Source organism: Culex quinquefasciatus, chromosome 1 (assembly GCF_015732765.1).
Source record: "Culex quinquefasciatus strain JHB chromosome 1, VPISU_Cqui_1.0_pri_paternal, whole genome shotgun sequence".
In the NCBI taxonomy this organism is placed as follows: Eukaryota; Metazoa; Arthropoda; class Insecta; order Diptera; family Culicidae; genus Culex; species Culex quinquefasciatus.
The window spans coordinates 110,172,826-110,199,923 of NC_051861.1; the positions used below are offsets into that span (position 1 = coordinate 110,172,826).

At 42.4% G+C, this 27,098-nt stretch overlaps 1 protein-coding gene across 1 annotated transcript in view; it reads left to right on the top strand.

Annotated features, from left to right (window-relative positions):
• Window positions 1–1,425: 1,425 nt before the first annotated feature.
• The window catches only part of LOC6044379 (homeobox protein B-H1), a 39,731-nt gene continuing 14,058 nt past the window's right edge, over window positions 1,426–27,098 (top strand). The window contains exon 1 of the mRNA XM_038248529.1: window positions 1,426–2,457. Within this exon, the coding sequence (XP_038104457.1) occupies window positions 2,028–2,457 (430 nt within the window). The 5' untranslated portion in view covers window positions 1,426–2,027. The remainder of the gene's footprint in view (window positions 2,458–27,098) is intronic.

The window sequence follows — 27,098 nt, forward strand, 5'->3', positions numbered from 1 at the left end:
GCAACTTTTTTTTGCTTTAAAATGAAAATCGGAAATGGGTTAAAATCGTGCTTTTTACCGTTGTGTGTAAAAAATTACATAGGACTTCAGAAACCTATTCGACAATATTCCCTTAAAAAATTTAACCATCCATAAACCACATGAAAGCTTTTTGAATTGTTTTTATTTTATATTTTTTTAAGTCATGTTTTTCATGGGTAACAAAACCCCTCAAAATAAGAGTACCTCCACCGTCACCGGTCAAACAAACCCATGGTGCCAAAAAACAACACCGCCAGCCCAATTTCCTTTTATTTCCCCACACCTCTCACCCCTCTCGACACTCTGACAGTTCGACAGACACACACAGCAAAAAAACATGTTTTCGTCCTCGCGGGGCTGGAAACAAAAATGTCATTAAGCATTCGCGCCTCTCGTTTGACGTTGATGACACTTGCGGCACCACCACCCAGCTTCATTAATTCCTCTGTTTTTCACAATTTAAAATTTAAATTATACCTTTTATGTCACCGGAGTGTCTCCTTGCTGCTCTAGAGGGTAGTTTTAAAAGCAGCAAGATGACACCTTCTCCCCCTCTTACTCCCTAAAATGTGTGTCGGGGAGCAATTTTCCGTTTTATTTTAGGTTAGGTTTCGTTTTTTTGCTGTTGGCATGCCTTTTTCCGGAGCCATTTTCCCGGTCCTCTGAGGCTCTTTGCCTCGAGCATCGCAGGAGGCGACGACGGGAAAAACTTTTCCTAAGCTGTTATTTTACCCCCCCTCGAAACATTGTGTGGGAAGCGAAGAGGAAGGGAGAGCGGAGAGTTAATAGCGCAAATTGAGGGAAAACATGACGGCTTACGAAAAGAATAAGGATATTTAGGCGGTCGGCCGTTTCGCTCACGCTCACGGCTCGCTAACGAGCCCTCTCACTCACACCGCCGCCGAGCGGTGTTTTGGGGATGAAAGATATCTTCCTCGAGAGCATCGCAGCGGAAATTGAAGAGGAGCCGCGGCTGTGTTGGTGAGCTCTATGTAAATAAAGCTTTACCACGCCTACTTAAAGATTAACCGATTCCCTCTCGTAACGATCTATGCTGGGCGTGGCTCGCACGAGCGCCTCTCGGCGAGCTTGCTTTTGTTTGCTTTCCGCGAGCGTGTGTGCGTGAGCTCAGCAAGCTTATGTATCGCTCGCTACTCCTTCCACTCTTCCATCTTTCGGGAGAGCGCCTACTCTGTTTTTGCTTGATTGCGCTCGAGAATCCGGTTTTCGAGAGCGCGAGCGATTTTTCGCTCGCAGTGTGTGCGTGTTGCGCGCGCGTCCCTCCTCTCTCGTGCTCTTCGCACACCAATACAGTGGAAGAGGTGCGGGGCCGGATCCGGTTTTCTGCCGCGGCAGAGAGCTCGGTTGTATTGACGCTTGGAAAATGCTGCCTTTTTAGTGTACGTTTAACGCTGATCGATAGAACATGTGCGTGTTTGTTCCGTGAGCGGACGAGTGTTTCAGTGTCTACAGTCGCGGCACCTCGGTTTTTTCGGGAGCCCTTTTTGCTTTCTTGTTTCTGTTCTTTCGCGGTGGAGTGTCGACCCCCTTGAGGAACTGTCAACCGCGAGCGTTGTGTTGACATTTGCGCGTTCGTCGCCTACTTTGAGCAAGTGATCGCGCGAGTGACCAACCACCGGAAGTGCGTGTGTTTGTGTGATAAATTTGAAGAGCAAGCCATGAGCTGGATGGATTAGTGGAGTTTGAATACACGATCGTACAGTGTCAGCGAGAGATCAAGATCGCTAGTGCAAAGGTGGGAAGAATTGGTGAACGATCGCGTGCGCGATCTTGAGTGATTGTGAAGTTCGGAAGATCACGAACCCGGTGAACCTCACCGGAACTGCAGTGTGTAACGTCAAGGAACACCTATTCTGTATTTCCCTTGGGACTCGTGCCCAGCCAAAGCAGTCAAAATCGTGCTCCAGTGGCATATCCCGGGCGAAAGCCCCTTCGAGCTAACCAAGATTAACAGCCTGTCGGATATCACCGGTGGGGGCGGCGGCATGACGGTACCGGTGCAGCGCAACTCGATGGCCGTGCTGCAGCCTCCGCGGTCACGGTTCATGATAACCGACATCCTGGCCGGCAGCCAGACCCAGCACCACCACCACCACCCGAACCAGAACGGCGGAAGCGAAGATCGACGGGGAGGTGGCGGCGCGGACAGCGTCAACGGCAGCAGTAGCGAGGGTCGGACGCCCAGTCCGGGCCCGCGGGATCTGAGCCTGATGCAGGGACACCACCACCTGGCCCATCTGGCGGCCGCCCACCACCATCAGGGAGCGGGCGGGCCCGGCGGACTGTCGCCGGCCGCGCAGCATCACCTGGCCGCCCTGCACCACCACCACCAGCAGCAGATGGCCGGGGACGATCACGACCACGATCAGGACAGCGACAGCGACGATATGGATAACTCGAGCCTGTGCAGTAACGGTGAGTGCCGGGATTTCCGGGGAATGTGACAGATTGAAAAGGAAGATAACAACCCAAAAGTTGTTTAACTTAGTTGTGCGTGCAATGTTTACAACGGATGAAGTGTCAAATGTGGTGCAATTCCGATAGGGGTGGTCACTTATCACGATATTGGCGTATGCAAACAATTATTTAACCAAACATTTTGGCAGCTCCCCTCATCAAACGTCAAATCAGTACAAATTTGACTAAATTTTGACGTTTGAGTGCTTTTACACGGATAGAAATCTTGTAAACTAATCCGGAAATAAATGTTAACAAATTTGAACATGTTATTCTATTTTCCTTAAAATTTGGAATCAGTGTTTCTTGTTAGTAGTTTTGGAAACAACTCAATGTTTACAAATTCAACACAACAAAATAGATTTTATGAATTCGCTCACAAAATTCCCTCCGTGTAATTTGAAATGAGAACTAATTTATTATGATATGCGGGATTCGATTTAACAAAAAAGTGGGAATCAAATTAGCGAATCATCTCTGTAATGTTTACACTGTTGTTCCGGTGATTTGTTTACATAGAACTGCCACTTTTTTAATTTTAATTAAATGACGATTTTTGTATAACGCAAATTTAAAATTTGTCGAAGAATTCTTAAGATTGTGTGTATGTTTCTACTTCAATTAATCAACTTGAGCTGACTTTTAAAGGTTTCTGTTCACTTATTTCTTAGTGAATTTCACTGAAATGACGATGTTTTGAAAGTTTCTTTTTTTAAATTTGATTTTGAGATGTTTGATTCCTGTGCGCAACAAAATCTGGTCTGAATTTGCCTATATAAATCTCTATTTTTGAACATTTAAGAGCAAATTTTAGCTTATTTAAAACAACTGAATTTTCTTTCAATTATTATTTAAGGACTGGCTTCAAGTTGTTCTAGTTTGGTGAAAAATTTGAGTTTTGTCTTTTTTTTTCTTGTACGCTTGAAGCAATTTCATTGCTTTTTAGTTGATAAAATTTAAAATAAAATTAGAAATTTGTTGAATAAATTTTCTCAAATCGTTAAAATTGTGCCAAAGTATTTTATTGATAGAGTAAATTTTTATCTCCACATAGTTTTCTTTAGGTTTAGACTATTATAAAAAAATGTTTTTGCAGAATGATATTTTATAAGGAAGCTTCAGAGAGTTTCAAAAATACTACAAATGTTATAACGTTAAGCCTAACTATTTAAATTCCATGTGCAATATAATTTTTTAAACGCAAAGATCCATCATTATTATTTTTCCGATGTGTCAAATTATCAAAAATATATTGATCTGCGAAAGCCCTATAAAATAAATTTCTTGTAAGCTTTATTTTTATTTTGCGACGAATAATAAGTGAGTCAAACAAAATCTAAATAATGTTTTTGGAGAATTAAGCTTTCTTTTCAGTAAACTTTTACTGAAAACAGCACTCTTATTCAAAATCACCCATTTTTTGTCAAACTTAAAAAAAATAGAAAATGGAGCAAATGTCTTATTTTAATTAGTTTAAGAGCGAGTCCACGAACAGGGCATACCCCTTTGTATGGGACGTCGTATGGACCTCACCAATCTACCTGAAATTGTCAGGGGTTGTTTGTACATATAAAACTAGCATCTGGCCAAAATATGAGCACTCTAGGTCAACGGGAAGTGGGGCAAATCGGGACATAAAGTTTGAAGGTTCAAAAACGTAAAAAATCTTAAAAAGGCTATAACTTAGGCAAAATTCAATTTATTTTCAAAATTCAAAATGCATCTTGAAGGGCTTTAAAAATGCAACAAAATGCAGGGTAGAGCATTCCAATTGGTTAATTCTAAAGGGAGTTATTGGCATTTTAGTGAAAAAATAGCATAATTTTCAAACTGAAATAAAAAAGTGTTCCATCCAGATATCAACTCGCTTCGACCTGCAGCTTGTAGGGGACATCTGAGACTACCATCTGAGACTGAGACCGCTTTGGGTAAGGCAGTTTAACATATTGAATAGACACTTTTACTTTTTGTGAATTTTTTGGTAGTAAATTTTTGCTCGGTGGACCCCTTAGATCCCATTTTCTGTTGATAATTTTATCATAATCGTGTTCCTGAGACAATTTCACATTAGAAACATGCATAAAAATGTTTGTTTTCATCCATTTTAACCCTTTAAAAAATGAAAGATAAAAAAATTAAGAAGCTGCTTTTTTCCTGGTGTCATCTAGTATCCTTGGAAACAAACTTGATTTTCAATAAATGTAAATCAAAGTTTTTTTTAGCTTTAGCTCTTAACTTAAAATTGAACGAAAAATGTGTAAAATTCATGCAATATAACATTTTATCTTTTTACTCATTTCTTGTATTAACGAAAATTTCAGGATTTACACTGACAAAAACAATCATTTTCAAATCAGTAGCAAATGATTCACACTCGCAATTTCCAAACAAATCGCTCACTGCGTTTAATCCCTGACAAAAGTCAATCAATTTAACCTTTCCATCGCGCGTCCGTCTGACCGTGAGAAACGTCAACGCTCGCGATCAAGACGTCAAAAAAAACAACGCTCTAATCTTTTTCCAACTTTTCAAATCCCCGAGCGCCGCACACCATCAGTCACAAATAACTTAATGGCTTTCGCCTGCTAATCTGCTTACCTTTCGATTCTCATTTTCATAATTGAAAAGTCAAAAATATTTGTATCGATTTTCGGGGTCCCGTGAGTCGTGACAACCTTTAATCTCCTTTTTCTCTTTCCTTGCACTGTCTTACCCCTCGCCACTGTCGATAACTGTCAATATTTCTTTTATTTTCTCGAATCCCGGTTCGAAGAGCTCGTCGCAAGAGTGTGTGTGTGTGTGAGGGGCGCGCGTTAAAAAATCATAAATAACCCTATAAAACGTTTAAAATTCACTGAAATAAAGCAAGCAACTCGGTTTTTTGAGTCGAGGGGCGAGGGGTAAGACACTCGAAAAAAAAAAAAATCACGCGCTGCCGTTGAAAAATTAATTAAAAAAGCAGAGGCTTTTCTTCTGGGGGGAAGAGATAACATTGTGATGCTCGATGAAATTAATTGGACCAGCTAATGTGCGAGTGAGTGTTTTGGTCCGGAAGGTGCCAAAGAGGTACGTACCCCCCCACTCAATTGGGCACCTCGGTTGCCAAAGCAACGGTTAAAATTTAGTGATTTAGCTATCTGTTTTATGACTCTTTGGAGGGGGGAGCACCTCGCGGCCATAAATATTGTATAAATAAGACCGGCCGGAAGAAAAAATCCGAATTAGTTAGCTGACTTTGTTTCATATTTTTTTATTATTATTTGAAGGAGGAGGACGGAGGGAGGCACCCCTCGCGTTCCGTGAGGGGCTACTAAAAACGCATTAAGGAGAGTTTAATTACAAATAAAAAGTGTAAAAGCGTTTGCCTAACGCTGGGGTGCGGAAATGTGTTAAAAGAAAATTGACTAATTATACTACACTAGTAGGTCGTTAAGAGCTCATCCTAGTAGGCTAGAGAGAGAGGTGGCGCGAGCGGGGACGCTCAAGGTTCTCACATTAAAGGTGGGCCCTCGGCAGCTGTCAGAGCGATGGCGAAAACAAAAGCGCTCTGGAAAGGTGTCACTAATCTTCCAAAATCTAGGCGTTAATGGTTTTTCAGCGGTGGTTGCGGTGCTACCGAGTTTGACGGCCAACGGGGAGTCGTTTGAACTAATTGTGGACCCCTCGTTGGCAGTGTTGTTGTTGTTGTTGTCGTCGCAGCTAGAAAGATGATGCTCGATAATTGTCTGTCGCGCGAAATTGGAAGCCATTGTGGCAAGATGGAGCGGTGGTTTTTTGCTTTTGAGGAAAGGGTTTGCTCTATTTTTCTAAACGGGGTTTGTGGTTAGGATTTTATGGGGGAGCTTGGGAAGAATTTATGGATGAAACAAGTCAATTACTCAATCATTGTCAAGAACAAACTAGGTTAGCTGTTTCTGAGTGGTTTCTTGGGAATATTGCTGTTAGTTTTCAGTACAGCAAAACAGAAATTTAACATTTTTTCTCCATATTTTCAAAGTATTTCTACAATATTCCAAAAATTAAGACAAACATTGAAAAAGATTAATTTTTTGTGAAGAAAATTATGAAATGCAATGGGATTATTCTCATTTTACTCAAAAATTAACTTTTAAATTGTAGAAAAATAACATTCAATTGAACTGTCAGAGCACTCAAAACAACACGCTTTTCAAAAAATATTCAGATTTATGCTGGAACAAACTAACTCAGATATTAGATTTGTGGTCAAAGTTAGGTCAAATTTGGGTAAATTGATTGTGACGAAAACTGACCGATTTAGACTGTGCATGCAATCTTTGATTTACAGTGTAGCTAAGAGCTGTCACATGCACGTCAAAAGATTTTTTGTAAACATGCTTTTCTTCAAAACAAACATTTCAGAAAGTGAGTTTGAGCGGAATGAGCTGTTTGTTTACGTTTTATTGTAGGACTGTAGACTTTAATTGAACTGTCAAAACACCTTAAACTAAACGCTCTTCCAAATTTACTCAGATTTTGACAGAATTGAACTTCCTTAGAAGGTTAGAAGCGAATTTTCAGATCTAACCATTTTGTCAGATTTGGCTGGATGTAAACAAATAGTGTGTTTGGGATGACCTGTTTGTTTACGTTCAAGGTTACAAAAAAAAAACAGTTTTATTGTTGACTCGAATTGAACTGTCAAAAATTTTCAGGCTGCACGCTCTTCTCAAATAACTACGATATCGACAAAATCAAACTTACTCAGAAATTAGTTTTGAGGTCTTACGTAAAATTTGTGTGAATTCTACTCAGTTTTCGTTGTATTATGAGTATAATTGTAGCAAAATCTTACAGATTTTGATTGAGCGTGCAATTCTCGATTTACAGTGTAGTAAACTGTCACTTGAAAGTTTATATTTTTATAAACAAGCTTTCAACAATTTGAACTTTCTAAACCAATCGAAACTTAACGATCCTCTATAAGTACTCAGATTTCGTCTAAATTAAAGTTACTCAGAGCGAGTTTTGAGGTCATTTATCATTTTTTTACGAATTTTGCTTTGTTTACATTATTGTGTGAGGTTGATCTGGAAGAAATCTGACTAATTGTTTTATGTATCTTCGATTAACAGTGTATCTTATGAAGAGCTGTCAAATACACGCTTAAATTTTTTGAGTAAATCTAAAAATAACTTGATGAACTCCGTGACTCACGCTCGTCATCAAACCATGACACCGACTTGTCCAAACACGAGCTTGCATTTTCTTGCTCAAAGCGAACCCATCCCAAAGCTTGCACCTGTCAGCCCGAAATTTGCAATTCAACATGGCGGCCACCTCGCTACACGCTCAAATAATTCGGCCCACACTAAAAAGTCGCTGACTGGCATCGATTAGCGGAAATTTTCGGCCAAACTTTTGGGTGCGCGCAATGGTCTATAAATTTCGCACCCCTTAAGAAAAAAAAGAAGAAGCAAAAAGCTAACGGGGCTCGAGGGGTCCACCGATTCCCCATTTCTAGCGCCATAAATGCCATGTCGCTGCGTTAATAAATTTGACGGGGGCTGCTCGAGTTAAAAAAAAATATGAAAACGGGTGGCGTTTAACCATCCGCGAAAGTTATATATCCCCCTAAAAGTGAGATTAGGAGCAAGTCGAGGGGTCGCCCAAACCACGCTTCTTCGTTTTGGTTGGCTCCGAGAAAGCTGCCAGTTTTAGTGATTTTTTGGCGGTGGTTTTTTATTGTTATTGTTTCAAGTGTGGCCAGTGTTGCCAGTCGTGGCCTGGAAAATCCACGCCGGCGTTAACACTCCCAACTTAATGAGCGTATCATTGGCCGGCCGAAATAAAAGTTAAATTAAAATGATAAATAGTGGCTTTAGGTTCGGCTTGCTGAGTTTTGGAAACACTAAACTAAAATTGCTTAGATTTGTATCAGTGAAAAGCGGCCGCGGCCCAGCCGCGGAGTAGGCGAAGCGAAACCCTAACCTAACCTCCAAAAAAAAACGCGCCCAAACGTCAAACTTCAAGAAGGTGGCGGTGGAGGTGGTGAAGAAATATGATTTCTCGTTAGCGCGTTGATCATCAGTTTGCTTTTGCTGTGGAGCCCCAGTGATTTTCGTTTTTCCGTTTAATTTTTATTATTCGGGTGCGCGATCGCTGTGGTCCTAACCTAACCTAGCGCAAAGTTCTTCGCCTACTTGATGAATAATGGAAACAAATTTTGGTTAATTGCGGCCCAGCCGCCGCTCCGAAACCTGCTGGTTCCGAGTTCGATTCCCCAAAACCTGTAAAGTGTTTGTTTAGAACGGAAGTAAATTAATTTTACTAGCCATCAATTGAAGATGTTGCCGGAGCGGAGCTCCGGCCAACAGCCGGAGGAAGATTATTGAAATTTATCGAAGATGGTCATTATCGAATCGACTTCTGGAAAAAAGTAAGAGGGGAAGCTCAGCTGTTGCGTACCCCTCCGGGTGAAGAAGTTACGGAGTTACGAACAATTAGCCCACGCGCGCCCAAGAAGAGGAAGATTGCGCCGCACCGCGGCGGGAAATTGAAGGTCATGAGCAATATCCGGATGAAGAATAAAAAAATGTGCCTGAATGAAACGTTCAGGTAGCACGCAAGCTGGGTTGGTTCTTTTTTTGAGGTTATGTAATGAGTTCTTAGAGGTACGACGCAAAAGTTTTACGTATTTGATTCCGCGCAAAATGGGTTTGAACTCGCGGGGGGTTCAACGAAATTACCTGCTTTGATATTTTTTGGGTTAGAAAAAGTTTAAAATCACTAAAACGAGTTTAACGTGTAGATGACAGTTCGACAACAAGTAAAAACCAAGGGGTGGGTCAATTGTACGATAAGCGTAAAGTCGCACGAATTTCGACTAAGTTACGCCTAAGTTTCTTTTGGGTTAAAATAAGTTAAAAAAAAGCTGAAACGATTTTACCGTGTAAATGACAGTTCGACAACAAACTAAATCGAAGGTAGTGTCGCTGTTGTTCGACATATCTAAAATTTTCGACATGTTACATTGTTTTTTTTTTCGTGGGATTGAATATGTTCAAAATGACTGAAATTAATTCAGCGTGTAAATGACAGTTAGACCATAACATATCCCGAGGGGAGTGCCACTTGTACTATAAACGTAAATTCGAGCTTTATTCTAATATTTTAAATTTATTATGGGATTTTGAATGCTTTTTAAGGCTTGGATTGCGGTTCTTATCCTAAATAAATGTATTCACCCCAATATGACAGTGGCCTCCATTAGCCTACTCATTTTTAAGCAATATTTTTGTTAGCATTATGCAATGCCGTAGACAAAAAGTTAAAACTCTGAGTTTGTAATTATGAACTGTTCATCAGCTTCGTTTTATGTAGTTTTATTTAGTAATTTGTAATTTGTAAACAGCAAAACTGAAAGCAACACTAAGATGTAAATTTTCTTTCACTGGATCAATTTTACCCATTTTTCAGAGTTAAAATTATATTAAACAATGGGCAGAATTTCAGGGGAAAATTACATCAGCAAATAGTAATTTACATATTTTTTGTAGTAAATATTTCAATGGCAAAAATATTTAGGACAGTTCTGGAATAAATTTTCATGGGTCAAAATTTTCATGAATCATGTGTTTTTAAGCAGATAGGACCTTTAAAAAAAATAAATCTAGAATTGCAAATTTTATTTTTAATTTTTTGTACAATTTTACCTTAATAAATGTATAAAAAAATAATTACAGCTAAAAATATGTAAATTTACGCCTGAAAATTAATACTATGGAATTTATTTACTTCATTTTGTTCAAATTTACCTAAAATAATGTTTAAAAATTGATTTACAACAATAAAATATAAAATATCACATTCAAATTAAAATTTTTAAATTTGAAGGTGTTATGTATTTACGTCATTTTTTGTCATTTAACCTAAAATTAATAAATATACAAATTTAACATAAGTGTGCACAAAACTAAATTGAAATTTGAAGCTATTATTAATTTTCATCTTTGTATGTATTTAATTATTGTGTAAAAACTGGATTACAGCAAAACATGTGTAAATTTATACCTTCGAAGTGTTATTTGTTACATTTTTTTGTTATTTTGTCGAAAATAATGTTTAAAACTGAACTTTAGCTAAAATATGTAAATTTGCATCTTGAAATTAATACTATGGAATTTGGAGGTGTTATTTATTTACATCTTTTTATTGAATTTTACCGAAAAGAATGCTTAAAATCTAAGTTCCATAAAAAAATATTGTATTTTTTCCTTAATTATTGTGACAAATGCGTTTGAAGTTGTTATTTATTTACATCTTTTATATAATTTAATTAGGTTAAATTATGTAGAAAACTATTGCGGAAATACTAAATTACGTTGTTTATTTACATGCTATCATGTAATTTTATCTTAAATAATGTTTTTAATTTAATAATAGCTGAAATATGTAAATTTTGAACTTCAAATCAATACTATGTAATTTGAAGGGGTTACTTATTTACTTTACGTCATTTCACCCGAAATAATAATTGAAATTCTAATTACATTCATTACATTAATACCATGGAATAGAAATTTGTAATTTATTTACAAAATTTTATGAAATTTTAACATAATTAATATGTTAAAATTAAATTACAGCAAAAATTTGTTAATTTTACTTACCTTATATTTATGGAAACATTTTGTAACATAAAAATATATTATTCTACCTCAGACATCATGTTAAATTACGTGTGCAAGATGCAATTTTCCCTTTTCTGTAACAATCTACTTTTACACATAAATTTAGGTAAAATTACATTAAACAGAGGTAAATTTTTATTTTGTTGGCGAATTTCACCCTAACTATGGGGTGATATTTGCCCAAACGTTGGTTTAAAAATATTTTTTTACGAAATATTCCTGAAAACAACGATAAAATGATATTATATTTTGGGATGAAGTCAAATAAAGTTATTAAGATGGTTCTAGCGTGAAGATGACAGTTTGACCACCTAAAACTAACTCGAGAAAAGTGATCCTATCGACTTGATCAAATTTAAATTAATTTAAAAAAATGTTTTTATCTCTCTCTCTCTCTCTCTCTCTCTCTCTCTCTCTCTCTCTCTCTCTATACAGAGCATTTTTTTTAAATCATGTTTTAGAAAATTTATCTTTATTTGGGATGGATAAAAAACAGGAATTTTACTCGATTATAAACTACTTCAAAGCGGGTAAAATTTACCCTAATGTAATTTTTTGTCAAAAGGGTTCAAATTTACTCAGTTTTCGAAATGAGTAAATCTGTCACATTTTAGTGACTTTCGCTCAGAATTGAACGAAAATTGGGTGATATAAATGAAATTCACTGAAATCTGATCGGTTGTGACAAAAAATGAGTTTTTTTTGAAAACTGATCGATTTGAAATTAGGGTGTATAAATATGCGTGTTACTGAAACACATTTAGCGTACAAATGACCTTTTGACAGCTCAATATATTGACTTTAGATTAAAATCGAGGGGAGTGCCACTTGCATGATAATATTTAGCTCTACTCAAATGATTAATTTTACAACAAATGAAAAAGATTCAATGAGATTCACGAGATGAAACAGACGATATCAAATTGGTACTAATTACCAACTGTAACAACTCGCATCAAAGTAAGCCATTTCCCGCGCCCCCCGCGGCTGTCATTACACCGCACAACAATGCACGTTCCTAACTGTCAAGCGAGCGCAGCCATCCGCGCTCCAGCATGCGTGAGATTAGCATGTCTCTTGCTCTCCTCTCGCACCTTTCGGTGCAGCAATGCGACTAATACACTAATTATGTCCCGCTCATCGCTTTCGCACCTCACCGCCGCCTGTGACAGCTGTCAGTACCGTTCACGCGGCGCTGCAGTTGTTGCTTTTTTATGGGTGTTGTACCTAATCATAACACAAAACGCGCGCAATGCGTCTTAGTAGGCGGTGGTTGAGCGGCAAATTGCGGAAAGAAATGTATTGTTCTTCTTTTTTTTTGCACTCACACATACTCGTAAAGGGGGGTTGGTGTTGGCGCTCACACACATGATTATTAATTATTTCCCGTCCGGATTACATAATTTCGCGCCAATTTCCTAGTTATGCTAGGTTATGTTGGGCGCGCGCAGCGCCCACTTGCAATGATTGTTTTTGTTTGAGGTTATGTGTCGAGGAAGTCTCCGGGCTTTTCTGGAAAACACCTTGTAGAGTGTGTCGGGTTTCACACGACTTTATGCCGTTGTTGTCGATTATAGGGCCCTGGAGCGGGTCTCTCGGTGTTCCGTCAAACAGTGCACACAATGGCCTCGGAGATTGGGGGTGCTTATTAAAAATTGTAGGTGAAGAAAATTACACCCCCGGTTGTCGCAGGTACTTGCTGTTGGGACGGAAAGAAAGTCTCACAGGCATCCGAGTAGGCGGTGGCGTGGAGATTATAAATTGTTGCTACTCCTCTGCGGTTGAGTGTATTTGCGATTTACACATAATGACACCTCTTCCTCAACCACCTTGGAGCCCATGAGTATGATCACCTACAATGTTGGTAAACTAGTTAGTCACGATAATTGGGCCTGGGCAGAGTCTACCCGAGCGAGCCGCAGCATTACATTAGCCACACATTGCTGGAATTGAGATAATCAATTTGGCAAACATTTCCAAACGAGCCGCAAGCGCTGAAAGCCGAGGGGTACTCCGCGGCTGCCGCAAATTGGCGGCGTGAAGCGCGCCGAAATCGATTGATTTTCGGGGGTCTGCTAAAACAAAAGAAATATGCCTAAATTGGGCAAGCGGGGCAGACCCCAAAATTTCACATTTGGCTGGATTTGGTAACCGCCGACGTCTAATTACGGCACGTAAGTGTTAACGAGCCCCTCGGCGGGCATTGTGCGAAGCAACCGGAACAAACGTTTCCATCTGCGAGAGAGAGAGAGAGATGGGCGAGCAAAAACAATCCGGATATTGAAATTAACTACACATGTCGGTTGGTTAACCCCCTCCGTTTGAGGGCGGCCGCCAGATCAAAGTTGGCCGCGAAGCGGCGATTCTCGAAAGTGGCGAAAATTTGACTTTGGAACACCCCTCGCACTTTGACAGCTTAAGGAGTGTAAATTCGTTGCGCGACAAACTCATTGGGCAGTCGCGCGTTGCTTTAACGCAACCTTGCAAGCCCACTGGGCTTGCGTTTGACGTTTCTCTTCAAAACAACGTGTTTTGGTGGTGAAATCAAGTGGTAAGTTTGTAATTTTCCTGGCTTTCAAGAAATATGATCACAAAAAAGGTTCAAGGGGTTCGTCACTTCGCCGTCGAAGTCTTCCTTCAGAACATTTCTCCACCCCAAGGCAAGAAGTCACGCAGCAGTTATTAATTTCACCCCGAAAAAAAAATAAAAATGGGTAACAACCCAAAACCGGAAAAGCACTCTCTCAATTATTTTTAATTACCTTCCCAACCCGCCGGGAGTTGTGGGCAATCCAGAGCTACCGATATCCCAGCATTAAGCCTCAAATTGCACACGCCATAAAACCCCTCTCGAACCGCTAACAATGTGTGTGCGTTTGAGGGAACCGGCCATAAAAGTCGCCTCTCTTTTGACACTTGCCACCACCGCAGGTGAGAGACATGAAAAACAAATAAAGTCACCTCTTGCGCGCGGGAAACAGGTGCGCCATAACTCTTCCCCACATTAAGGCGGTTGATATTTATGACCGCTGTCAGAAGCAGAGTCCCTTTCGTAAGTTCTTCCGAACTTTTATGGCAGACTCGCGCTCCGCGCGACCCCTCGCCATGACTAGGCAACTTCTGGCAACCCCAATTACACCGTCAATTTTGACGTTTGAATCACGTACTCAATCGATTTGAGTAGGCCGGAAGAATCGATTCTGGAAGTGCGGGAACAGCTGTCGGGCTGCATCCAAGTAGCCATTGACCGAGGAACGAAAAGTAGATCATAATCATCACGGCCAACCTGACGCAAGAACGAAGAAGACGATGCCCCGATGTGCTAATTAATCATCATTAATAAAGCCAATGTGCTCCCCTCCAACTAGGAAACAATTTCTCACGAGAGAGAGCAGTGTTGCCAAACCGAGCGCGGAAATGTTCAATTTAATTATTTTCTCTCCTGCTCGTAGCTCGAAAAATTCGAGACGACCACGTTGCTGTTGCGCTGTAAGGGGAATCATAATTTAATTAACTTGTAGGCACATCTTGCCAGCAGCAGCGCGAAAATGGACTCAAAAGAGCGAAAATGAGATAAAGCAAAAGCTGGAAAGAAAAAAAAAACTTGTTGAAAAACCGTTTTATTAATTCGCTGCAACAATAAAACACACTCTGCGACGGGGCTTTTGTGGGGTTAGGCGATGAGTAAGGTGCGAAAATGTTTGGCATTTTGTCTTGTTTTGTAGCGTGGAGAGGGGTTTGACAGTGCGGGAGCCATTATGGCGGAATTGGGGGCGAGGGGTGCCACAATTCGGAAGTTTGTTAGAACTCTATGTTGATGAAGTAAAGAAAGAGAGTCTAACCCCTGGGAACTGCCAAAATTATGCTTCATAAACAAACAAGATTGATGTTTTTTTTTGAGAAATAATTTTTAATTGACAAAACGACAGAGTGTCTTCCCCCTTGAATCTGTCAATGTTACAAGCTGAACGGAGAACCAAATAAATTGCGTCAGAACTGTCAGCATCACTAACAAAAAAATTGGTTAAGAAATTTTTGTTTAAGTATTTTGTCTGAAAATGCCTAATATGACTGAGTATCCTTCCCCTCGGTTCTGTCAACACTACACGGTGAATAGCAAACCAGCTAGTTTGCATCTGAACATACTTAATTTCACAGATCAACAAACTAGAAAAAAGTAAATATATGAGACACTTTCTGAAGATGCTTAAAATTACTGAGTGTCTTTCCCCTCGGACCAATCAAAACTACACGCTAAACAGAAAACCAGATAAATTGCGTCAGAAGTGACTCAATTTCTACAAAAATAATCAACTATTTAGATGAAAGTTTTAGAAACTTTTTCTAAAGATGTTACAAAGCGACGAGTGTCCTTCCCCTCGCGCCTGTCAAAGCTGCACGCTAAACGGCAAACCAGCCCAAAATGCCTCAAAATTCACCCAACATTTCATCTTTTTACGACTCCCGGTGGTGACGTTTACGGGCCGGGCAACCGCCCGGCGACCCATCCACCATGTCAAAACGGGCATTAATAACGTATTTCAACAACATTAATTAAATACAAATAATAATAAATTAAAATAAAACATAAATAAACGGAAACGGACGCGAAAATCCTACACGTTTTTCGCTTTCGGCCGGACCCGTCATAATCCGACGGCGGCGGTGAGGATCAGCGGGGTGAAACGCGCAACACCTTTTTCCGAAACGTCTGGACAGAAGGGATTACCGGAATGGATATTTTATTCACCATAAACTCGCAACTTGTTGTGGCGCGATGTTCTCAGCGCTGTTTAGCGCTCCACAAAACCCCGGCGAAGAGTGGTCTTGTCGTTTTTTTTTTTGCGCTCACGACGAGTACGTGTGTGTGTGTAAATGTACATATTAAAAACACTTTTTCACGGTTCGTTAAACGATCGTTCTTGGGTTCTTTTGTTGTTGTGCAGCGAGCGCGCTTCTTTCACCTGAAATTAACATTTTATAATCATAATTTCGTTTATAAATACTCGCGAGCAAGTGTGAGCGAGCGACTCAGTGAGCGTGAGCAGATGAGATCGCAGCAAGCCTTGGGAAACCCCGTTGACGTCTGCGAGGTTCAAGTCGGAGGATGACTCGTTTTTTGCGCGAGTGTGAGATCGTAATCTGTACACCGGGAAGAAGGGGTGTACAGATTGGTTGTCTTTCTCACGAGTGATATCTGTTGAATTCTGCTTAAAAGACGGCAGTGTCCGTCCCCTTGGTCCTGCCAAAGCTACACGGTAAAAAGCAAAGATGCTGGAACTGTCAAAACTGCACAAAAAGCAACGAATGAGTTGGACGGAGCGTCATTTTCCTTGGACCTTTTAAAGCTACACGCTGAACAAAGAAGCAGCTTAATTGGGTTAGAACTGTCAAAGTTACACACAAAAACAAAAACAATCTAATTTAGATGAATTATTCGGGAAACTTTTGTTGTCTAAATTTACATTTTGGAGTGTCCTTCCCCTCGGACCTGTCAAAATTACACGCTAAACAGCAAACAAGCTGGAATGCGTTGGAATTCGAGTCAAAAAGTCACCTCCCACTGCTAGGGGGAAGCCACTCAACCATTTCTACGCCAGTATTAGTGCAGGGGAACAGAAAATTGACGCGACGCTTCCCCGTACTCACACGATATTGTTATTAACGTTTGTGCCGATTAAACATTGTGGTTATAAAGCGCACCTCGGTGGAGGAAGCAACAATTACCGGTGGTGCTTTTTTAAACGAATCGTTAAGTTTTCGTTGTGCGTTGACTCTCTGGCTGGCTTCAACGTGTGGCAGTGGGTAATTGAAACTGGCTGAGCGGCAGCAGCACCACCACTTAATTGATCATCGGATTACGGCGCGGCTTCACGGGGTCGATAATGTGGTAAACGGTGTGCCGCATTATCGACATTTTTAGGTTATAAGATTGAAACGACTTGAGAGTGTTGAGAATTGAAGGATTTCGCGACTGAAACTGATCGAAACATCATTTAACGTGTAACTTTGACCGCTAACGCTAACGCTTCTAACGCTTGTCACACCTGACAAATGACAGCAGCGTGACAAACGCCCATTTTCTCCACCACCCAACAATGCCAGAGTTCAAAGCCGTGAATAACATCAAAATCACCAGCCGTAAATGACTTTTAATTGCTTCACCCCTCGGACGTCCTCACCCTTTCTGACAGTTAGGGGGATCGAGGGGGGCTCGTAAACAACAACCGCAAATCGTTAAACGGGCAGAGCTCGTCGTTCGCTGTCGCTATTTAGCTTAGACAAGATTAAACGTTCGCTTTAGCTTTTGATTTATCTAATTACTGCACCACCGCACACACACGTCGATTGGCTAATCGGTGACGGCAGTGTTGCCAGCGGTAACCGCAATCGAAGCCGGCTAATGCACAACAAATTGCATTTTTCAGACGCAAAGTAGGCGCGCTGCGGTTGGAAACTGGTTTGACCGAGGGGTGCTCCAACTGTCACTTTGACAGCTCGGCCGAGCAAATCGGTATTGTTCATGTTGGTACAAAATGCGTTTTGCCGAAGGGGGGGGAAGCCGGAACCCGGCACAGGAAGCCCAAATGGGGAGTCCCCCCCCCAGTCGGCACAAATTGGCTAGTAAAAATGTAAATTGCACACAAGTTGTTACCCCCCTCGTCCCGTCTTCCTCGTTTTCGAGAGTGCAAATGTGTGGCGTTCAGCCGCCAAGGGCGTCACTACCTGGAAGAGTCGGGTGACGGACGGGGGGTGATCCAAATTGGTTCCGAGAAGAAGACGTGTGGGAGCAGGCCCCTCGACGTGTGGTTTTTGCACACTCTCTCAGTGTCTGTGTTCTAGGCAGCGAGCCGTGCCAACATTTGCCAGTTCTGAAAGAGCGCACAGTTAATGAGTTTAATAATGTGCGGTTTATGTTTATGTAAATGTGCACCCCTCGATCACTGCGCCAGGTTGTGGACCCCTCGGCCAAAGTGACAGCGCAAAGCAGGTGAGCAAACGTCAAACGAGTCTCGGTGTAGTCGTTCAAACGTTTAAACGTGCGGTTTAACGACTCCCTGTGCTCGCTCAAGTACAAATTTACAACAATTAGGAACCAAAGGTTCCCACAAAACCGAACCGACTGTCACCCCTCGCGATCTCAACAAACTCGATTATCTTGCTTATCTATCAAAAAACCGAAAAAGGCAGGCACCCCCGTCGTCGTTAACTCTCAAGTACACGTCAAAAAACAACAATTCACCGGCTCGGTGCGCCCCTTATCGGCCCTTCGGAATCGCACCGTTGTCCACAGGAAATGTCCTGACCGGTAGGGGGTCGTGTTTGCGACACTTCCGATTCCACCCCTGCGTGGGTCCCGTTTGTGGGAACCTTGCGCGTAATTGCACCAGGAGGAAAAAACCTCAAATTAGAGCCCGCTCCCAAAACGGTACCCGGCCTGATCACGAAGGGGCTCATTACGGTTTTACATTTTATTTACATACCAAATGGTCTCCGGGCCCCGCCTACGGCGGTTCCGGACTCTTTTCGGCAGCCAATTGCTTCCGATTTGGCCCAATCTAGCCCATAGAGTCCAAATTGAGACGCGTCGCACACCCCTCGCGCGAGCTGTCACTTTGACAGCTCCCCCCAAAAAAATACCGCCGTGCATCGTGTCTTCACCGCTCATCTATGGCGAAGGAGGAGAATCGGCCCAAAAGTACGGCAAATTACCCAACGCGAAACACGCGATTCCTGTTCAGCTGAGGCCTCAACCTGCCCGTTTTCGGGTGCATTCTTCCTGTCACTTTGCGGCGGCAATTAGCTCTTAGCGCAAACAAAAGATTAATAATTTTGGAAGGCGCGCGCAGCGCGGCAGGAAACCGGCCCGAATTCTTCTCAAGCAGGCCAAGGTCGCCAGCGTGATTCTGGACGAAACAAATTACAATCTTTTAGTTTTAGGTAAATTTATAAATTCGTTACTTCCTTCCTCTCTTGCGTTGCTTGGGCGAGCGCGAGGGGCCTCATCATATTTTGTTTTTTCTTTGTGGCTTTGTTCCTTTGAGTTTTGTTTATCATTCGGTTTCGCTTTTTGTCGGTGGGGTGGTGCCGAGCGAAGCTCGCTTTTGTGATCATATTTCTTGAAAGCTTGAAATTAGTCGAAACTTGAACCATTTTGTCATCATATTTCTTGAAAGCTAAGAATTTTTCACTTGTAAACACAACAAACACGTTTTGAAAACTGCAGCGAAGAGCTGACGTTTGACACAGCTTGCTGCGTTCGCAATCAAATCTGTCACTTGAATGTGCCCAGTGGGCGATGCTTGACACGAACGGTCGGAAAAATGCCCAATGAGTTTCATTGTTTGCGAATCGCTTATGATTATTTTGCAAAGCAAATTCTGTCATTCAGAAGTGCCCAGTGGGTGTTGTTTAATACGAATGATTGTTGTAGGTATGCCCAATGAGTTTATAAACAAGAATTTCCTGTGTTTCAATCAAAACAACCACCCTAGCAATCTTCGGGACCATCTGATCCCCTCCGGAACTTGCTCGAAACAGCAACAAAAAAACGCAGCGCTCACATTGTAAATTCCCTCATTAACCGCACCACACTTTGGAACTGGTCAGCTATCGCACTAGCCAGATCGCAGTAGCCTCTGCGTTGGAGAACGCAGGAGGGGGGGCCTGCTACGACCGGGGGTTCGTGTTCAATGCTCGCATGATAATTATGTACAACCTGGACTCTCGCTCTCTCTCTCGTCTCCTTGAGAGTGCTCTCGAGCCGTTTAAGTCTTTTGTAGCCCTAATTATTCGGAATACTTGCTGGGAAAGCCGACCGAGCCTGACGCGGCGAGTTTCTGGATCACTGCGCCCCTAAAAGGTTTTCGGAGTTCCAACAACAACAAACTACCTTACCGACAGTTGGTGCGTGCACAGCGAGCCTACCGTCCAAGGTCTGTTTTTCCACGTGGTTGACCGCACCGCTCTTTTGATCGCCATTTGAGCGCGCGATAATGAACCCGTAATCCGCTCCTCTCTCATTCTCTATTGTGTTGAGAGTTTGCGCTCGCAAGACGAACTGTCAAAAAAAGAACGCTCACCGACGTCGATTAATAGATTGTGTGATAAGTCACATATTGGGACAGTAATCGCTTAATCAGCTTAGAGCTGTGCGCGCGGCGGATCTCCCGCTGGAACCAGTTCCAGAGCTCCAACCCGCGCCGAAATCGATGATTTCCTAAACAAACAAGTCGCGCTCGGAGTGAGCGAGCGCGTTCGCGCTCATTAGGTAATCGGTTAAATGGTCTTTCTCGGTTGACATTTTGATAGGATTAACGGTGAAACGGAAATCGGGCCGGTTTGAGAAGTGGGATGAGGAGGAGGTACGAGGAGGGGTCATTTAGGCTCCTTTGGGATTGTTTGAGAGCGAGCGAACGCACGCTCACGACGAGGAATTAAGCCTTTTCTCGGGACGAAACATTAAGTCAATCAAGGTGTTTTGGAGGAAGGAGAACGGGGACGAGACGAAAAACAAGACAAGAAAGACGCCGAGTTGTGTGATCGTTGTTATGGTTTTGATTATTGATTTCGGAGCGAGCTAGATTGATTATGTGCTAATGGAATATTTAGTTTTAGGTGACAGCCGGTTGCGGCAACGCGGTCACTTCAAAGTGGGTTCGGGCTAATTGACGCGAGTGTGAGAGAGTGCCGCAGGCGTTGTCAACAAAACATATTTTTGGAAACTTTAGTTTCGAAAGACAAAAGCGATTCGTGACGCAGCAAGCTCACTGGGCATTTTGTCGTTGTCATTGCGCAATTGACCAAACCGTTGGGCACTCGATTGACAGTTGTCAAAGCACGTATCGAATTGCATCAAAAATCAAATTTCAAGTGAAAAAGGTAGTTTGAGCATATTCTTTCAAGCTTTCAAGAAATATGTTCTTAAAATGTCGTGTTGTAGACCTGCAAATCCGCGAAATACACTCAACCCCCGGTGGTTGGTCACTTTTTCGTTTGACACTTTTTTAGTTTGTACCCCGTTGGTTGGTCAAAGTCAAACTAAAAAGTGACGAACTGTCACTTTTTACACGGCGCTCAAAACACACGTTTAGTAGTGTGTGTGAACTCCGTGTAAAAGGGGTGTCAAACTTAAACGTGACTCCGTTCGTTTGACAACAGTTGGTGTCAAACCATCGGGGTTTGAGTGTAGTTGTTTATTCTACAAAACAAAACATTTTAGAAGCATCTTTTTGACAGAAATGAAAGCAGTTCGTTACGTAGCATTCTCACTGGGCACACTCATTGTCGTTCCACAACTGACAAAACCGCTGGGCACGCGTTTGATAGTTTTCACCAGGGGGATGCTAACGGCAGCCATCTTGGGTGATTGAGATTGATAACGCTCGCAAACTGCGCACAGTGAAAACAATAAAATTTCTTTTTTTAATAATTCAATTTTTGTTATAAGAATTACTTTAGTAAAAGTCAAATTACATAGTAGTTAAGTTAAACGTTTCATGTGATAAAAATACAACTTTAAATGAGGTCATCAGCCCGATGTGTGCTTAATAATCCCAACTTTAGTAGTTTATTTTGCAAAAAAAAAATGATAAAAATCACCTCACAAACATACACTAACTTTTAAACGTACATTGCGGTAAAATTTTACATAGAAACAATAATTACTTTATTTCCATTTTATGCCTGCAGTTTTTGTACTTTTTTTTACAGTGCGCAGTTGCTTTGTTTTGGTTCCGTAACGAACAGCTGTTCTTTTGTGCTGGAGCCGAAGTTGACATTTCCCTTTTGTTCTGGTGCCGAAGTTGACAGCTTGTGTTGGCTACGGGCGAGCTGCCTGTAGTGAGATATAGATGTCGCCCCCTGGTTTTCACCAAGCACGCGTCGAATCGCATCAAAAAGTCAAATTTCATGTGAAAAGTGTCCAATTTCAGTGCATTCTTCCAGGCTTTCAAGAAATATGATCACAAACTATCGTGTTGCAGAGCTGTGCGTAAAATTGCCCCGTCGGTAATGCAGTCCCGGGCGTTTATCGTACCATAAACCGCTAATTAACCCTAACCAGCAGCAGCTCTTAATGGCTTCCTGCAAAGGCACTTTAATGACATACACACGGAAAAATCTCCGCATCGGCGACAACCATTTAACAAAAAGAACTTCCGCACACATGTGCGGCGGCGTTCGGGTAGAGGGGACTCGTAGATTTTCATTACAATTATTTGCTTTTGCCTGTGCGCGCTACTTTGGAGACCCCCCCTTCCATTAGCACGCGAAAAGCTGCTCGGTTCTAACCAAACTTTTTCCGCCCGGCTGGACATGTTCCAATCTAGATATTTATCTCGCTCACAACAGAAACCCCCGGCGAGTGAGCACATTTATAAAAGGCATATAATTTAAAACACATTTCCCCCTCGTTTTGCGGACGACCCCGCCGAAAAAAAAAACGCGTCACGTCACGCGAAGCCAGCTTTGTGCGGTGTGATTCACTCATTTTGGAACCTAGCGTGTCATGCACACGCGGATTTGCTGTGTTATTGTCGCATCTCGTTGAACCGCTAAATAAATTTAATATAGAATAATAAAGTTCCGCTGTATCGCTTGTTCAGCGCGCCGCAATTTCTCTACGCGGGTCGTACACAAACAACGCCAACGACACACGGGGTGCGCTTTGTTATTCTAGCTAAATTACCATAAAACGGTAATAAAATAGACAAGAATGGAACAAATTAAGCGATATTTTTTGTTCGCCAGTGGAACCCAAATGAGAGGTGATGAATAGCGAAGAGAACGGGAAGCCTTCGATCGATAAAGCAGACGAGTGGAGATCCCACGTGGTGCGGCGCTAAACGCGCCTTTTAAGTTTTCAGTTTACAAAATTTCTAACCTAGAAAACGAAAAGCTCTTTAAAGAGCGAAGAAGGTGATTGAGATCGGCGCAAGCCGATAAGAGCGGAGGCATCATCATCATCATCATCTTGGTTCCGGTCGGCCGACCGGTGTGTCCGTTAATGAGTGCGGGGGGTAAACTCCTCTTCGAGGGGCTTCCGGTTTGACAACCATTGTGTCACATGAGAGCGAGAAAAAAGCACAAAGCGCAATTAACGCGAGAGAGAGAGACCAATTAAGCGCCAATTTTCGGTAGTGAATTGCTTGTAAACAAAGCATCGTGTCGGTGTGTTAATTTACGCTGATTTACATTTGAGTGCGACCTGTCACGCACTCAAAATTGGGTAAAATCAGCGTCAATTCGCTGCGCGACAAACTCACTGGGCATGCTGCGTTGACTTTGTTGACAACTGTCAAACATCAAATCGTGCGTTTTTGCGACTGCAAGTGAAAAAGTGTTGAAAAATGTTTAATTTTAAGCTTTTAAGAAATATGATCACAAAAAAAGGCTATTTGAAGATGGTGACCATTTATGAACCAAATTCCGGCAGCAAAATACTTGTAAACAAAGGGCTTCTCGAGGAAGCATTTGAGTGCGAGTTCTCGGACAAAATTCGCAGCGCGACAAACTCACTGGGCACGCACCGTTGACAGCTGTCAACAGCTGTGAATCATGCTTATCGCGAGTTTCAAGCCGTTCAAGCGCACAAAGCGCTATTTAATTCCAAGCTTTCAAGAAATATGATCACAAAAAGTAGCTGATTTGGGCCGAAAACCCGGTCCACACTTAATGAGCCGTGGAAATTTCGCCCCCACCTCCCCGGAAACACAACAAGCAAAACCAGTGCAATTTCGGGGCAGAGGACGAAGGGGGGAAGCCATTTTTAATTCCATCAAAGCCATCAAAATAATAATCATGCACGCAGGCCAAATAAAAACACACTCGCGCGCGCGGGGGCCAAATAGAAATGATGATGATCACTTTGGGGGTTGCTTGCCATCAAGGAGAAATATGAAATTTTAGCGAGTTGAAAAGTAATTGAGTTTTAATATTTAATTAACCCGCAAGCGCGCTAGCGCGCTGCACCGGCAAAAGCAAATAATGCGTTTTTTGTTTCGTTCGGTATGCCTTCACATTTCTCGAGGGGTCGGCGCCGAAAAACAAATTAAATCAATCACACACAATTTCATTACGCCATATTTTGAGTTTGAGTCTGAGCGCGGGTGAAATCGGTGACCCCCACGCGAAAATGGCATTTTACTCCGTAATTAGACTTGCTGGGGCCTGCAACAAGACTCCTTCCAGAAGGATCGATTCAATTACGGTTAACTTGTTTTGCGGTCTCGGCGTTAATTAATAATTCAGCCGCCAGACGGCGCGCGAGCGCGCTTGGTTTGACAGCTACCCAAGAGGGTTGGGTAATTATAGGGGGGATTCAATCGAAGTGAGCGTGATCGCGCCCAGTTGGTCACTGTTTACTCTTTGGTGTTTTGACTTTTTGTCTACACCTAGTTATGACAGCTGCGCTGCCGTTTGCGTGAGTTTGATTGGTGGATGCCCAGCGGGTTTGAGTTTTTTTTCCTTTCTGTAATGGAATATCTAATGGAGCGATGGAGTCCGTCGGCAACGCAGCGAAAACGTCTTCGCAGCTTCCGGCGCGCCGTCTCGCGAATTGAATATAACGTTTACACGATGCACGGCACGCACCAACACAGACCCGTCCGATCTGCCAAAACACGCAAGAAAGGCGTGGCATATTTTTATTTATCCGTCATCCACTGTGTTTGTCGCTTCTTGGGATGCTGCGTTCACGCTCGCTCTCTCTTCTAGCATTTCTCTGCGCTCTCGCGCGCACCGCCTGCTTCGTCGTCCTTCTGTCACTCGAAGCTGTCACGCACACACTGCTTCGCAGCGCTAGATATCGAACTCTCTCCTTCTCTCTTTGTCGTCTCCACACACACCAGTGTTGGTGTGAATACATATTTATTTACATATTACCGGAAAATTACCCCCTCATCGCATCGTTCCGACGCTAAGTGGCGTGATTCTGATCGCATCATTACCCTCTCGGACTCTCGGTAATCCGACTCTTTGACCTTCAACCGACGGCGACCCAATTGACACGCCACTTGGAAATCTCAAACGCCCTGGCGCAATTCAATACCCACTTGGCGAGGACTGCTCACTTCTTTCCGGAAAATGATATAAAAAAACTGCCAAGCCCTGTCAAGTACGGGCCCATTGAGGAACCCCTCGAAACACTGTGTATAACATTGTTAGGTCCCCAACCCTAACCTCCAAAGTGCACCGCACTGAAACATAATCATAATTTTCCACTCCACTCTTCGGCAGGGACGGCTCTCGAGTCGAGAGGCTGCACTTATCGACAATGATACTTGTTGGTGCGCCCCTCGTCGTCGTCGTGACTGCAATTTGTTTTGTATCGACTTTTCATCACGTCGTCCTGGATTCGGTTTTTTCCTCCACTGTTTGCTCTCAATTCCTCCGGCAATAACAACAATGGAGAAGAAAAACTGGTCGTCGAAGACGACGGCGACGACGAGGGGGAATTCGTGATTTACACAATAATGAACGTACTTAATTTCGAGAAAAAGTACAGTGTATAATTTGAATCGTTCTCGCCCGTCGTTTTCTCAGCATCCTTGGCTCTCGGTTAAGTACACAGCTTTTAAAAAAGGCTGCAGAAATTACAATAATAAGTAAATTCGTTTCAATTTCAGCCCGGCAATCTGAGGGCCGAGAAGTCGGGCGTGCGCCGGCGACCCCCTAACCTCACTCAGGAGTGCGCGATTTGCGATTCTTTTTCGGGGTGTGGGAAATGGGAAAATTTTACGTTCCCGTCCCGGGAGCAGCCGTAAATCGCGCGCTAATGGTTCCCGAGAAAGGCGCGATTGGCTTCCTTTTTGGTGGGTGCAAACTCCTTGGGCAGTTTGTCAACATTTCCAGTGAAAACGTCAAACTTACTGGGCACACCATCTGACAGTTGTCAAAGGTGTTTTCGTTGTTTACTTTTGTCTGTTGTTGTTCAATCGAAGGAATCAAACTCGTTGAGCCCAAATGGCAGAACCATGCAAGAATGCAATCATTTGCAGTTCAAACGCGTGGCTCAAACTCGTTGGGCACTCAGTTAGACAGTTTTTGAAGCGCATTGTTTAAAATTTTCCAAGCTTTCGAGAAATATGGTCACAAACAGCTCCAGAATGCTCTGAAATGGCCTGACTCGATGCGAAACATTTTGCTTCCAATTTTGGCTATAAATTTACGAAATTGACTCAGTTTTGGGATACTTTTGCGTGATTTCAAACCCGTTGGGCACTTCCATTAGTTCAAACGAAAACGCCAAACTCGCTGGGCAAACAGTTTGACAGTTGTCAGTGTTGATTGCAAAACGTGTATTTTTGTTGCTTAATTTGTTTTTTGTTTTTCAATAAAAGGCCCGTTGGACATTCAGTGTTTTGTGTAAATTTCCTAGCTTTCAAGAAATATGATCATAAATTGGTGGATCCTTCAGAAAACTCGTTGTTTTTTTCTACAAAGTGCGATTTTTTGGTATTTTTACACGTTAAAATGCACATAGGCAAACTCGTTGGGCACTTCCAACAGTTCAAGAGTCAAACTCACTGGGCACACAGTTTGACAGTTGTCAGTCAATGAAAAGTGTTGAATGCAAAACGTGTTTTTGTGGCATTTTTGCAACAGTTGCTCAATCAATTGCATCAAATCGGTTGGAAAAGTGTTTTAAAATTTTGGCTTTCAAGAAATATGATCACAAAACGTTCCCGACCGCTCCAGATTATTCCAAAACAAGACGAACCCGTTTCGGCGTCATCTTCCCAGGGCAATTCCTCGTCAAGCCATCGTTCCCACCCGTACTAAAGTGCACCTCGTTGTCGTAATTAGACCCACTCGGTGAGTGGGTGCATTCCCATAAACCCTGACGACAAACGACGACGACGCGATCGTTGTTGGCGGAGGTGGCGGTGGTGAAACATGGGCAATCATCATCAACCCGCAAGAGGGTAATGATAGCTGCGGTGGCGG